Genomic DNA, 15,086 nt, shown 5'->3' on the forward strand with positions numbered 1-15,086 from the left:
GTGCAGATCAAGATTTACTTAACTTCACTTATACGTTCAGTTGATTGCATGCAGGTCTTAGCTGGCCAAAGCTCACAGTTTAAGCCTAAATGCAAATTACTCTGTGGAGTTCATAGATTAGTACTAAGCTAACTGCCCTTGCCAGCCATTTTAAGCCTAGTCAATTATCCCTTGTGAGACTCAAACCCTGCACCTTGTGTTTGTAAGGCAAACACCTTAACCATTAGGCCACCCTCCCACCATGTACATGTGAAAATGTTGTATATCTTCATAATTTGTTAAAAAAAAACATTAGTAGTATCTCCAGTATAATGTATTGTACGTGGACAGTTGCATTGCATTTTGTTTCCCAACCCAGTTTCGCACACCATGCCTATCAGTAATATGTTACTGTCTATTAAGAAATTTATAACAAATGACAAACGGTGACTAAATACCTCCTAGAAGGACATCTGAGACTTAACAGTCTTAGTGTAATGTCTTTACTTACCTAGCCCTTTATTGTGCCACTTATTAAATGGTTAGCTACTTAGTTAAGGAAGCCAGGCCAAGAAATGTCAGAGCATCATAACAAGCTATGGGTATCAAATGGAACTCTACAAAAAAAAGTGCTGTGGGGATGTGGCCATGATGGTGAGCAGTTAACAGCATCGTTTTTTTTAGCTCTGCTTCCTTTTAACATATCTGACAGTATTTTTATTAAAAAACTCAAATAGAACATTTCAAAACTTGATGGATTTATAACTGAACATCTGCTGAAAGATTTACTACAAATAAGTAACATGTCTGAAACTCTTAATTGCTTTTTCTTGTCAAGAAAACTAGAAAGAACTAATTGTCTCAGAATGAGCCACTCTAAGCCCAGTGTACAGGGCAGTACTATGAAAAAGATTATACATGCTATACTATGTAACATCAGTTGAGTTGTCTGTAAAGATAGATAACTTAGAAAGCAAAATGGACAATTTAAGGAGGAATGTGAAAAACAAGTTGAAGTACTGAGCGAATCTTTTAAACAACAATCATCACAAATCTTAAGTATAGAGGAGGTAACGTCTGATTTTGATAAAAGATTACTTGAAAATTAGGATAGTACTGAATTTCTTCTGAAACAAAACAACTTATTCAGGGGAAAATGGAACACTTAGAGAACAGATCTAGAAGGAATAACATTAGATAGGATTTATGGGATCCCTGAAAAAGAAATGGGAGACCGTATGATTTAATTCCTTAATGCCCGACTGCCTAAAACTTTGAACCTGCCTGAAGCTTTTTCCTTTGGCATCAAAAGGGCACATAGATCACTTTCTTAACTCATCTTTAAAAAAAAAAAAAAAAGCCTTCGCCAAGGTCCGTGATTATAAGATTTTTCTCAAGTCAAGGTAAGAATTTAGTTTTAAAAGCTGCATGGACTAATTATCCAGTTAAAATTAAAGACAATATTATAAGATTTGACAATGACCATTCAACATTAGTGATGCCAAAGAGAAAAGCATGTGTGTCACTTATTAAAAGCTTTAAGAAAAACATACTAAAGCACACATCTTGTTTCCAGCAAAAATAAGGATTCACCTTCCAGAAGGAAAGAAGATTTTTAACACCTTGGAAGATGCAATGGACTTTATACAGAAAAATAAAATTCTAGAAAAAACAGAAGTGGACTTGGAATCTATCAACTTCTTTGAAGAGAACTATAACAAAAGATGGTTGATAGACAAAAAAACAGTAAAAAAAACAAAAAACTGAAGGACAAATGAAAAATCAATGTTTTCTCGTTATCAAATCATTGTTGTGATGACACTTGTGTTAGGTGGCACACTTTCTGGTATTTTGGCATAGCTGAGTAGTGTATTAAGTATAAAACAAGATGAAACAAATGACACTAAAGAGGCATGTTAAGTTACATTCTGGGTTCTTAAAATAGTCCAGTAGTATGCTGATAGTACACTTGACATGCAATAGCACACAGTAAAATCATGCTATGTTATAAACAAAGTATAAAAATATAGCTTTATATATACATACGTTTCTATTGAAATTTTACCAAATAATTAGAGTAACATTCATACTTTTATAAGTTAAACCTGGATCACATATAGCTATCATTCTTTTCATGCAGGTTTATGTGCGGTGTCTCCTTTAAAAATGACAGCCTCTTTATATTAAATTTCTCATACAAATAGTGCTTGGTACTTGCCGAATCATTAAATGTTATTTCTTTGAGTGTAATGGCATTTTAGTGGTTAGGATACTTTGAGATAGTTTTTGTTGTTGGTTTGGAAAGGTTTGGGGGATTGAGGTGTAGTGTGTGTGTGTGTGTGTGTGTGTGTGTGTGTGTGTGTGTGTGTGTGTGTGTGTGTGTGTGTGTGTGTGTGTGTCTTGTATTCATTTGTGGGCATTTTCATGTGAATTGTAACTGATGGACTATTAATTTTCAAGCCCTTATCTCGAAAACCAGCTTGAAACAGCTTAGAATAATGAGCACTTTTGTGATGCTGGGAGAGTTTTCAAAAATTCTTAAGAACTGTCCAGGTTACCTCTAAAAGTAAATAATCATAATAATTTGAATCATATGCTGAGATGTCAAAGAATGCAAGTTAGATAATAAGAAAAAGACAGTGAATTGCATTCTAAACCACTTTTTCTTCTTCTTCTTTTCCCGGTTAGGGGGTTGCCACAGCGGATCACCTGTCCGCTCATGATTGGCAGTGGAGTTTTACAGTGTCGAGTTGCCAGCCCAGCGCCAACCTTCCAGTGAAGGCACACACACACTCATACCTAGGGCCAGTTTGGAGTGTCCAATCCACCTACAGCATGTCTTTGGGATGTGGGAGGAAACCAGAGCACCCGGAGGAAACCCACACGACCCCAGGGAGTAATGCAGACTACACACAGAAGGCACCCCAGCCGAGGATCGAACCCGAGAACCTCTTGCTGTGAGGTGACAATGCTAACCACTGCACCACCATGGCCGCCCAATTGCATTCTAAACCACTGTTGGTTATGAAATACTTCTGAATACTTGCAGTATACTAAAAGGGTAGTTTACACATTAGCCTATAAAATGACACTTCTGATTCAGAAAAAAAAAGTGTTTTTCTGTTATTGCCTCTCTTTTAATGATAACAAAACTTAATATCTCAGAGCAATTTATTATGGAAAGGTTGAATCTTAGATTTCACATAGCTGATTGGACACATATGGTATATGAATGTGAAGTCATCTCCCCTTTATAGAAAGAAATTAATAACTTCATTCAAGCTCTGTGGTTAGATGGATAAAATATTGCTGAATCTTCAGTTTTATTTAATGCTCCGATTCTTGAGATAATTCCAAAAACCCAAGTGCTGCTTCTTTGGTCTATTCTTGCTATAGGCAGAAAAGCAATTACTGAAAATTGGAAAAGTAAATGTACTCCCTCTAGTGTTGAATTAAGTAGTATGGCAAAAATGTTTGCAGTAGTGAATTGCATACTGTAAAGGTAAGAACTTCTAATATTACACATTAATGTAAATTTTGGCTTAAACTTAGACTTGCTTGAAAAGTAATTGTTGATATATATAACTTTGATGTATTGATTAGCTGTGGACCTATGTAAATAGTTATTTTTTTATAATTAATTTATAGGGTAGGGAGGTGGCCCTAAATGGTTAAGGGTGTTGCCACAAACAACAGGTGCAGGGTTTGGAGTCTCACAAGGGATAATTGGCTAGCTTTAAAATGGCTCAAGTAAAGGGGGTTAGCTTAGTACTAATAATATGAATGAATATTTTTTGTTTTAAAACCAAATAAAAAAGTAAATCCAAAGAGCGCACAAAGTAATAATTCAAGACAAAAACAACAAAGAAGACTAGCTTGGAACACCCTAAATGTACTTTATTTAGCGCTTTCATCCCACATTCAAGGACTTCATCAAATTTCTGATGAAGTCCTTGAATGAGGGAAGAAAGTGCTAAATAAAGTACATTTAGGGTGTTCCAAGCTCGTCGTCTTTGTTTTTGTCCAAATAAAAAAAGTGCTATAGGCACGAATTAATGTAACAGTTGCTGTCGTATTCTGGTTGTCCATCCAGCCTTTTGGTACAGTCTAAGGGAATATGTATTTGTCTGATTGTGACTGGATTTTGTCTGATGGATGGCTGGATAAGATGGAGAAGGAATTGTTGTAATGACCTGTTGTTTTTAAAGGGTAGGGGAATGACTTGCTCATATCATACTCTCTTTTAGAGGGAAGTGTGTCAGCATGGTCAGTCATCATGGAAATCTGTGCTCTGAGCTTTTCAGAGTCTCCCCTTTCACAAATGTTAAGTGAGGAATGAGTCATTTAATTTCTTTCAGTTTAAAATGTATATGTTAACCTGGCAGGTGAGTTAGTAGTCTACAGACCATTTTCAGCCACAATTTAGGCCAGAAAGGCAAGTGGAATACATTTTATGTCTACTTCAGAGTAGACTGTTCAATTAGTATGTTTTTAAGAGATGGGAGAAAAGTTTAGTACTTGGGCAAATCCAGAACAGATGAGGAGAACCTGAGAAGTCCGCATAGACAATTACAGATTTGGATTGAACCTTGGGCCCTGGAGATGTAAAATAGAAGCTGCATCATTTAACCCTCTTGCTTTCTCAGTCCTGCAGCCTTGATTGGAAGTCGAAAGGTTATGGCATGAGGGCAGCTGTCAGAATTACAGCCCACAGGTTAGCTGTATGTGTGTTTATGTATATATGGATTAAAAAATGTATATTTAGTTACACAGACATTTGCAGGCATATGTGAGTATCTGTGCATATATGTACACATGGATCTAGGTTAAAATAAATTACCATAAAGTTGAGTTGCAAAACGGCAAGACTGAAACAAAAGTATATATTCACAAACGTCCATATCATCGTAAATTTTCCACTGGTAGGTAAAAAATCGGCCAGTAAAGCTTAAAAAGGCAGACAAAAACAAATAAAACCCACCCAAGTAGAGGACTTCACCCCCCTTATGGAAGGCTGCTCCCCCACCCCCCAACTAAATATACAACTCCGAGATCTCACTACAGTGGAGAAAAGGGCAAAGTTCACCACATTGGCCAACTGACTCCTTTTGCGGTGAAAACTTACAATGATCTGGACATTAGTGAATGTAAACTTTTGTATCTTCCGTCTCGCCATTTTGCAGCTCGACGTTTTGGCTTTTCGAGAATTTAAAGTAGATCCATACACGCACATACTCCTATATGCATGTAATATCAATATCTAGTATGTCATATGTGAAATACTTTGAACTATAAATTCAGGGAAAGAGTTTCATGACAAGTGTTGAAACCAGAAACCTTTGATTATTGTTTTCTCATCCTACAGAACAAGATATGCCTACATATTTCATTTATTCATTTTTCCTGTCTATAGTTTGAGTTACTGTTTCATTTAAAGAGGCTATGTACGTATAAAAGCTTTTTGAATAGTACATTACATACTTTCCATGGATTTTCTTTTACTCCTTTTGTTATATATGGCAAAGAGTCCTTTTATTCAATAATCTTTTAAGTTTAGTCCAAGAATTTAAAGAAGTTATTATTGCGGTTCTTCCTTTAATTGTCAACATCTCCAATAAGTTTCAGTTGCAATGTTGTAAAATTCTTTCATAGTTGGTGTGCTTGTGCTTTTCCAGTTTTTTGTTATCACTTCCCTTGGGATTGTAAGAAGAGTCCGAAGAAGAGAGTAATCAACTTTTTTAACACACAAACGTACTGGTGCATTAAATAAAATCAATGAACAGCCTTCATCGTGTCAGTAGCAACTGTCTCCACTAATCCTGGCATGCAGTGGAGGAGGAGGACTTTGTAGTAAACTGTCACATACTTTACCACTATCAAAACATTGGGAAACATAAGGAAATGTTTTCAAATAGAAAGAAAAGAAAGCAATCCAAGTGTTGTCATACACTAAGTATTTTAAGGCAGGTTTCTGACTTCAGTTTGTTTTTTTCTTTTTCACTTACTGTGAACTGACTGCTTGACTGTGGTTTACATCATGGCTATAAACCAACAGGTAGTGGTTAAAATGTGGTTATTTACCATCTTTATTATGGCAGCTACTGTTACAGCTTTACATATCTTCAGGCTTGATTGTGACACAAGTACTGTCATAATTTTAGAGCTGGACACTCTATCACAGTAATTTTCTGTTCATTAGGCAATGAAGCAGGACCTGGTGATGCCAGTTGTGAAAACGGAGACTGGTGAAGACTACACAGGTGCTACTGTCATAGAACCTGTAAAAGGGTAAGTAAAGAATGTACTCTTCATTTTTGTTTTAGATGCAGTTCGTGGAATGTATTTTATCACTTGTTTTTTTGGTACATTACTGCCATGCATTATAAGTCAGGTTTACTCGCTCTCTTTTTCACATTGATTAATAATTCAGTGCATCTGTTTAGAGACCATGAACATTGATGGTGAAACTCTTTCATTTGTTGGCAACAGTGCTGTAACTTTTTTTTCAGAACTGGGGTTGTGTTTTGCATTTATACTTGTATTATATCATGGTTTAATTTATTGGACTTTAGCACTGCCTCAGATCGTTTGCATGCTAGTATGAGCTATCCTTGCTATTTGACTTTGCTATTTATTGGACAGTATATTGGCAGCTAATCTAATGGACAGTAGTATAACTGGCACTCTAAGGAAATGAAAAAAAAAAAAAAAAACTTTTCTACTTGAAAAATTATTTTAGTGAGAGGTCACACAACATTGACATATATCAACCTGATTGTGTCATTCAGTGGTCCCTTATCAGTTTTTTTGTGACAACTTGTACCAAAGCAGTTCACACCATTCTTGTAGACTGTCAGCAAGTTAAAGGAATATGCCAAAGACATGCTTGCCTTTTTTCTTTACTCAGTGTTGTGCATTGGCATTATGACATCTTACCCTACTCCTAATCTGCCCTGGTACAGTAGAGAGTTGATTATCCGAACATCTATTATCTGAAACGTCAGTTATCCAAACCAGCCTTCCAAAGTTTTTGGGTAGGAAAAATCATAAAGTCTGAAAATGTAAACATTATATGTATTCACTTGTTCATGTATTTTGAGCTTGTAGCCAGCTTGTGTGTGAAAAATATTCTTTATTGTCCACTGGAGTCAATGAATGGTTGAAAAGTGTATTCTTACAGAAAAAACAAGATTTTAGAAGTTTTTTATCTGGTTCAGTTATACATTTGATTATCCGAACTACCCTGGGTCTCAATTAGTTTGGATAATCGACTGTCTACTATACTGATTATTTGGCTTGCAGAACTCATTCCAGAAACTGGTTTATTGGCAATATAGTTGGACTTTCTTTTCTTGGACCAAAACAGCTTGTTCAATAAAATAGGCTGTACAATTAACAGAACTGAAAAAAAGATGTTCCCAATGACTGCAGATTTCATGCTGAGTTTTAAGTAAAATTAACTTAAAATCTATAATGATGAGAATGCAAGGTAGACATAAAACAAAAACTTGGCAAAATCATAGCAAAGTCTTCACTAGTAACAGCCTCGTCTTCCCACCACTGTCACAAGTGGAACAAACTCAGATCATGCGTCTTTACCTCTTTGCTCAAGAAATCTGGACAAAGCCTGAAATAATGGGGGGCAAAGGCCCAGAAATAGGAGCATATTTTAAATATTACTTGTGTAAACTTAGTTGCTAGAATAAAAGATTTGTGTTAGCATGCGTTTTCTAAAGGATATGACATTTGAAACTGAAATGTATGTTATTATTTAGTGACTCCAATCCTCAGTGATTTGCCAGAAAACCACAAATTTTATGAGGAACAGACTTAAAATATGAGGCAAAAATTTGGACATTATGCAAAAATCTGGACAATTGAGAGGTATGACTTGGATATACATATGGAGTATGTTTGGTAGAGAAATCAGTAAATGATATAGTAGTAGTTTTTCTTTTGTCTTTTCCCGGTTAGGGGTCGCCACAGCGGAACTCCGGTCTGCTAATGATTGGCAGTCAATTTTTATGGTGCAGAGGTGCCAGCCCAACCTTCAACGAAGGCACGCCCATTCATGCATGTCTTTTGAACGCCACTCTACCTCGGGGAGGACATGCAGACTCCACACAGAAGACGCTCCAGCCGAGAATGATACAGTGAACTTGGTAAATGTGACCAGTAAAAAATAGTTTGAAGTAATGGGGAATGCTGCTTGTTTTATTTACTTTTTATTGATGGTTAGAAAGCCAGCTACTTGATGTTGAAACATTCTCATTACTTAGTAAAAGAGTTTGGATTTGGTGACTACGACCATTTTTCTATTTTTGTGGTATCAGGAGATGTTCATCATTTGAGCACTTCTGCAGTAACCTTAGCTGTTTAGGTTATAGTCCGCTTAAGATACAACAAATGGCCAGTATCCAGAGCTTAATGGCACCTTTCACAGTCCCAAACTGTTATTATGAGCAAAGCTGAATAAAAATAAATGATGTGAACACAAATCCCTTTAGAGATTCCCTGCTGCCAATGAGCACTTCTCTTGTGGACTTTCGAGGATCAGAGGTCAGCTAATGGTTTTCCATTGCTAGGCATATAAGTTTCATTTGGGGAGACTTCCACATTTTATTTTTATTATAGAAGCTTAACTTTTTTTTTCTGTGAACCCAAGAGTAGGACCACACCAAAGTAAAACTGCATAGACAAAGAACCAGTTGTGGTAATATAAGTATGCAAGCTAGTCCACTCGTTTATCAGCAACAGAAACAGCTTTAATATTCTTATGTTACCACAACTCTGGTTCTTTATCTTTGTAACTGTCTTCTGTGACATAACTTTATTAAAGCTAAGAGAGAGAATTTGTATGGACTGTCCTGTAACTTTCAGATGTCCTTCTGTTTCACTGTTGCAATATTCATTACATTAGGGATCCTTTGCCAAGGGTGGCCCGACGTCTGGCCAGTATACCAAAGCCTTAGGTTGCTTTAAGGTATGCCGTGCATCACACACATGCTTCTTGTGTAGCATAGGGCATAAAGATGACATCCAGACCTACCATCCTCATAACTTCTTTGCCATCAGTCTGAATACCATTTCTTGATAGTCAGTCTGAACCCTTACTGGTTCACCAAGTAATTGCAGATAAATGCCCCACTGGGTTTTCTTTTTTTTCTTTTTTACTTATCTTTATTTTATTGTTGCGTGTGGGGTCTCATGTCATTCATGAAGGGTAGATGCCAATGTGGGAGACAGATTCCCCATAAAGACTGCCACAAACAGTGTCTGTTTTGCCTTGGTGCCTCGCATTGCCATATGTCCTATTCCATCTGTCAGGCTTTTATACCTAAAACCCTGCATAGTAGACTTTTCTTCTTTGGCGCTTTATCTTGAAAACTAGTGTCTTAAGCTTCTTGTGAAAGACACGATGGAGGGAACTTCCCACTCTAAGGGACAGCCATCATTGAAGAAGGCCAAGAAACCTAGGCCAAAATTGTCTGCTGTTCAGTCTCCGCTGGACATCTCTCCTGAGATGAGTGAATGCCCAGAGGTTCGCCCAGCTTTATCGTTGGATTCCTCCATCTTAACAGAGTTGGAGGCTAGCAGGGATTTGACTTTAAGCACATCCAAGGAGGCATTGCAGATGTCTGTTTTGGATGTTCAGGGGGAACCATGGCTGATTATCTCCGAGGGGCCTAGGGGTGTTCCTCAAATATTATTCAAAGAAGTCCCTTCCACCATTAGTGAATGTCGTCCTGGGTCAGAGCCTACCAAATTTTTTAAGGCGGATCTCCCACTGAAGAAAAAGCAAAAGACTAAACGTATTATTCCAGCTCCTAGGGATCCACAGACTGAATGGGAGGCCTATACTCAGGACTTCTTTAGTGCTTTGATGACATTCAAATCTCCTCAGAGAGTTTCTGACCCCCCCCCCCCGGTCCTTGACTCCCGTAAAAAGACCCAGGGAATAGGATTCCTCTGAGGAGGAGTTGAATTCATATGAGGAATCCCTTGCTTACTCTTCTCAGATTCCATCTCCTTTGGACTGTGGATCAGAGGAAGAGGAATCTACCAGTCCCAATACTCCATTTGAAGAGATTTCCTCTGGGGACACTATCTCCAGCATGATGAAGTTCTTTAAATAGGATTGTGCTTGGGCTTCTGAGGTTCATAAAAGATGTTATGAGTTGCTGCACATGGATTCTCCTAAACCCTCGCTGTCTGCGCTGTTTTGTCCGCCTTGTTGGATACATTTTCCAATGCTTCTAAGGCGCCAGACTCTCAACCCCCTGCTCCAAAGAAACCTGATAGATTCTGTAGGGTGCCTGAGGACTGTAAATGTTTGTATAAGTGTCCTTCTGCTGATCCCTCAGTTTGTGTCTGTAGCTTCTGGCAAGCCCTCTCAATTGCTTCCTTCTCCCAAGTTATTGCTCTCTGATAAAGATATTAGGCCTATGGAAAGGCTAGGCAAAAAGATTTATACCCCTGGCTTTTAGGGCTGTTAATTATCAGACCCATATGTCCAGGTATTTGTTGGCTGTCCTAATAGCCTATCAGGTTATTTCTGATTTTCCAGTCTCTGAGAGTAAAACGTCTGCCCCTTTCCCCATTAGGGACTTAATCCCAAGTGGCTTGTCATTCCATCAAGTATAATTGTGATACAGCAGATACTTCTTCTAGGGCTGCTGCTTTTGGGTCAGTGATGAGAAGTTGTTGTTGACTTCAGCTTCAACCTTTGTCTGATTATATCAAGGCTATGTTGATGGATGTCCCTCATGGTAATGAACACTTGTTTGGTGAAGCTGCTGCTGCTATGTTTAAGTCCCTTCAGGATAAGGGCAAGGGTTTGTGGGAACTTAAACTTCTGTTTGTTTCTCCTTTGCCTAAATTTCAGAGAAACTGTCCCAATAAGCCAGCCTTTATTTGCAGGCAATCTCACCCTCATCCTAAGCGTAAAGTGGATGGCAAATGGGCTCCTCCTACTAAGGCTACTCAGACTTCTGTGCCTCAGAAGTCTCCTTTTCCAGATAAACCAGGCACTGTCTGACACTTTCCTCTCTCTCTTCGTCTTTGTCTCTCTGTCTCTTCCTGTTAGGCTACAGATTACTCTGGATTCCTGGGTCCTGTCCATTATTCGTCAGGGGTATTTCATGGATTGGAAAACCCTTCCCCCATTTTATGGGTATTCCTTGGGTCCCCTCTGGAACAACTCTTCTTTCCAGGCGTGCTTCGGGATCCTCTGACTCGGATTAGTATTTAAGAGGTGCCTGTGTCCTCAAGGGGGAAGGGTGTTTTACTCCAGGATGTTTCTAGTACCCAGATCATCTAAGCTTTTTTCTGTTAGTGTCCTCCTTTCGAATGTTGTCCCTTCAAACTTTGTTCCCTCCTTTGCTTTCTCAGGCTTATAAGGTGCCTCTGGATCCCAAGGATGCTTAAATCCATATCCCGATTCATTCCCTTTTGAGGAATTTTTTACTTTTCTCTGTTGCTCCTTGGCATTTTCAGTTCTCTGCTTTGCCCTTTGGCCTTTCTACTTCCCCAAGGATATTCACCAAATGCCTCACTTCTATGATTGCCTTTTGCAGGTTTCAGGAGATCCAACCATTTCCTTACTTGAATGACCTTATTTTTCAGGCATCCTTTCCTTAGATCCAGTTGCAAAATCTTCACTTTGCTGTTTCTCTTCTGCAAAGCCTGGGGTTCACAATAAACTTAGTCTTTCTTTTCTGACTCCTTCTCAAGACCATGTTTTTCTGGAGTGCAGGATACAGACCGTGTCTGTTGCCATCCCTACCTCCTCCCAACACCTTAACACTCATTTCCTTCTTTCAAACTCTTCTTCCTCTGGCCTCTATAACAGCCGGGGAGTTTGAGAGCTGTGAGGTTCATGGCATACACCACCCTTGTGCTTCCTGTGACCAAACTCTACATGAGAAAGTTTCAGTGAATGCAAGTTCTCTTCTATCGTTCTCAAGAAGGAACTTCACTGGTGGATCCAGCAAGTTCTCTCCCTTTTCATCCTCTTTTCCCTCTCAGGAGCTGTTCCCACCCCATTTCTGAAGCGTCTGTGAAGTGGCTTTTGGCTACTAAAGGTGTAGGGGTTGAGGTCGCCTCTTCAACGGAAAGACCACATCAATGTCAAAGAGATGAGCTGTTCTGCTGGTGCTTCAGGCTTTTCATCCAGTTTTCTCCCCAGGACCTCTCAATGTATTTACAGGCAGTAAGTAACACAGTGATGTTGGTATATAAAAGGACAAGATAAGAGGACAAGATTTTATCGTCTTTGTTGGTTGGCACTCCTAGTGTGGGATCTTGCTATCCAGTATGAAGTGATTCTTCAGGCAGTTTACATTCCCTCAGGTCAAAACATTGTGGCAGACACTCTCTAAGCAGGTCCTTAACTCATTCCCACAAACAAATGCTTCACAGGGATTTGTTTCTGGACATTGTCCACCAGTGGAGTACTCCTCAAATAGATTTTTGATAACTTATTTTATTCTGTGCCAGAGTCCCAGGTCATTGGGTTTGGAAGGTGGAAGCCCTATCTTTTTCTTGGAAGGGGATGTTTCTTTATGCTTTCCCTCCCCTTCCCCTCATTCCAAAAGTCCTGCTCAAAATTCAAGAGGATGCTCCCAAAATCTGATGACTTCCTTTTGGCAGAGATGGCAGTGGTTCCCTTTTCTGCATTTAACCAAGGGCAGTCAACACAAATTATCTCACATGGTGGACCTACTCTCACAGGATGTGGGATCTTTCATCCATTCCCCACCTGACCTCTCTTCAACTGATACTGTGGGTGATAGGATTTTGATTCTACATAAACACATTTTCTGATTTTGATTCTACATACACACCTTTTTTTTGAGGATGTGCTTAGGGTCTTACAGGAGGCTAGAAAACCCAATACTAGGAAATCCTACTTATCCTAATGGAAGAGGTTTTCTGCTTGGTGTCTTTCTCGTAACCTGGATCCCCTTTCTGTGGATGTTACTCTGGTTCTCTGTCATCTTTGTGAATTGCTCACTGCTGGGTTGGCTTATCCTTCTGTTAAGGCCCACTTGCCAGCTGTCTCTGCTTGTCTGCCTTTATCTCCTCTTTTAGCATCTAGATTTGAAGCTAAGTAATTCCTTAAAGACATCTTTTATATTAGACCTCCCAGGAGGGGATCCCTGGGATCTAATTTTGTTTTGGAAAAATTGACTGGTTCCTTTTGAGCTTGCAGCTTCAGCTTCCTTGCAACGTTGCCCTTAGAAGACTATAATTTTGTTGGCCCTTATTTCTGCCAGACGGGTGTCTGAGCTTCAGGCCCTATTGGCTTGTCCTCCTTTTTTGCTTTTTCATAAGGACAGGGTGTCCTTGCGTACTAATACTTTTTATGCCCAAGGTGGTAAATGAGTTGTCCCTTAATCAGTCTTTTCATTTGCCCACTTATTTCCCTTCTCCACAATCTGCCATTGAAAAGGTGATGCACATGTTGGATATGCATAGACAACTCTAATTTTATTTGGATAAGGCTAAGACTGTTAGGAAATCTGATCAGCTCTTTGTTTCCTTTCATCCTAGGTCCTTAGGATTGGCTGTATCCAAGCAAACTATTTCTTCTTGGATGTCAAAATCTATTTCTTTTTGTTTTTCCTTTCAAGGTACAGTGGATATAAAAAGTGTACACACCCTTGTTAAAATGCCAGGAATTTGGGGTAGAAAAAATGAGATCACAATAAATCATTCCAAAACTTTTCCCACCTTAAATATGACCTATAACCTGTACAATTCAATTGACAAACATCTGTTAGGGGAAAAAATGGGCAATAAGCTGGTTGCATAAGTGCACACCCTTAAACTAATACGTTGTTGAAGCATGTCACCTGGGAGACATACATATATCCCCCCCCATTGTTTCTTTATGAATTACCTATCCAATCTTTCTTCACAATCCCCTCCAACCTCCCCTGATCGACTCCCACAATCATCATGCAATATTTTGTGTGCTCCATTCCTTCCTTAACAGCAGCCTCCGTTATAGATTCCACCAAAAACCCCACCAGTGCTGGTGCTTTGCTTAGGATCTTCCTATTTATTACTCCCTGCCTGCACTCTGATATCAATCCTTGATAGGGAAAGCAATCTCTAGCCTGCAGTCTAAATAAATTCTTGGCCTCCTCCCCTTCTGCTACACTTCCGTCTTTAATTATATACTCCCCGTACTTTGGTTCCCCTGCCAGTCTTCTCCAATAAACTCCAGCCCCCTCTTGCCTATTGTCTGCTTCCTTAATTGCAGTCATCCCTATCAGCAGAATCTTCCTTTGCCACTCCCCTGCTGGCCCAGTTCTCAGAACACTTAATGCTGGTGTATGAATATAACATTGTGCATGGTTATCTCCATTCCCTTCAAGGATCTGCATCCAGAATCCCAGCAGTCTCTCTACGATGTCCTTCAAGGATGCATCTGCAGTCATAACATATGGGTTGTCCTGCCTCAGGCAGCCCTTCGGTCGGCCGGATTCCAAAGTCTGGGTCTGGCCTCGGCTGATGTCGCACTTTCCCCGACGTCAGAGCGTCTGGGGTATAAAAGCATCAGCCGACGCCATTTTCCTCAGTCTTTCTTGCCGCGCGGTGCCCGAAGCAGAAGCTGTTCGCAAGTGCCGGTCGGTCAGATCCAGAGATTTCAGCTACCGAAGACTTGAAAAAAGCTAAGTACCCCGTTGGGGACTCTTTCTTGCCTCAGCCGATGTCAGACAAAGTAAATAATTGTTTAACTTGTGGGAAACAAATACCTCATAAGGATTTCCATTCTTACTGCCTTCCTTGCTTAGGCCCAGACCACGACGTATCGGCCTGTTTAGCCTGTGCCTCCTTCAACCGACGAACTCTTAGACGTCGGTCGGAGTTTGCAGAGGAATTTTTTGGAGCCGATTTTGCTTATAAAATGCCGTCGGAGACTCCGACTTCGCATATGGTCAAAAAACGCAAGGAAAAGGACAGACACTCGCGGCCCGCGGTTTCGGCTGAAACCACGGCTAGGCCTACCGCGAGTGTCTCGGTTTCGGCCGAAACAGAGTCCACGGCGATTCCTTCTTCCGAAACCATACTTCCGACCGCCGAGGCCCGAGAGGCCC

At 39.7% G+C, this 15,086-nt stretch overlaps 1 protein-coding gene across 1 annotated transcript in view; it reads left to right on the forward strand.

Moving 5' to 3' along the window:
* Positions 1–15,086, forward strand: part of POLD1 (DNA polymerase delta 1, catalytic subunit) — a gene marked incomplete in the record, with an annotated part of 1,583,142 nt that overhangs the window by 550,906 nt on the left and 1,017,150 nt on the right. The window contains 1 exon segment of the mRNA XM_044059378.1: positions 6,179–6,267. Coding sequence (XP_043915313.1) covers positions 6,179–6,267 — 89 coding nt within the window.

Source organism: Protopterus annectens, chromosome 17.part0 (genome assembly GCF_019279795.1).
Source record: "Protopterus annectens isolate FY-2018-M chromosome 17.part0, PAN1.0, whole genome shotgun sequence".
Lineage (NCBI taxonomy): Eukaryota > Metazoa > Chordata > Ceratodontiformes > Protopteridae > Protopterus > Protopterus annectens.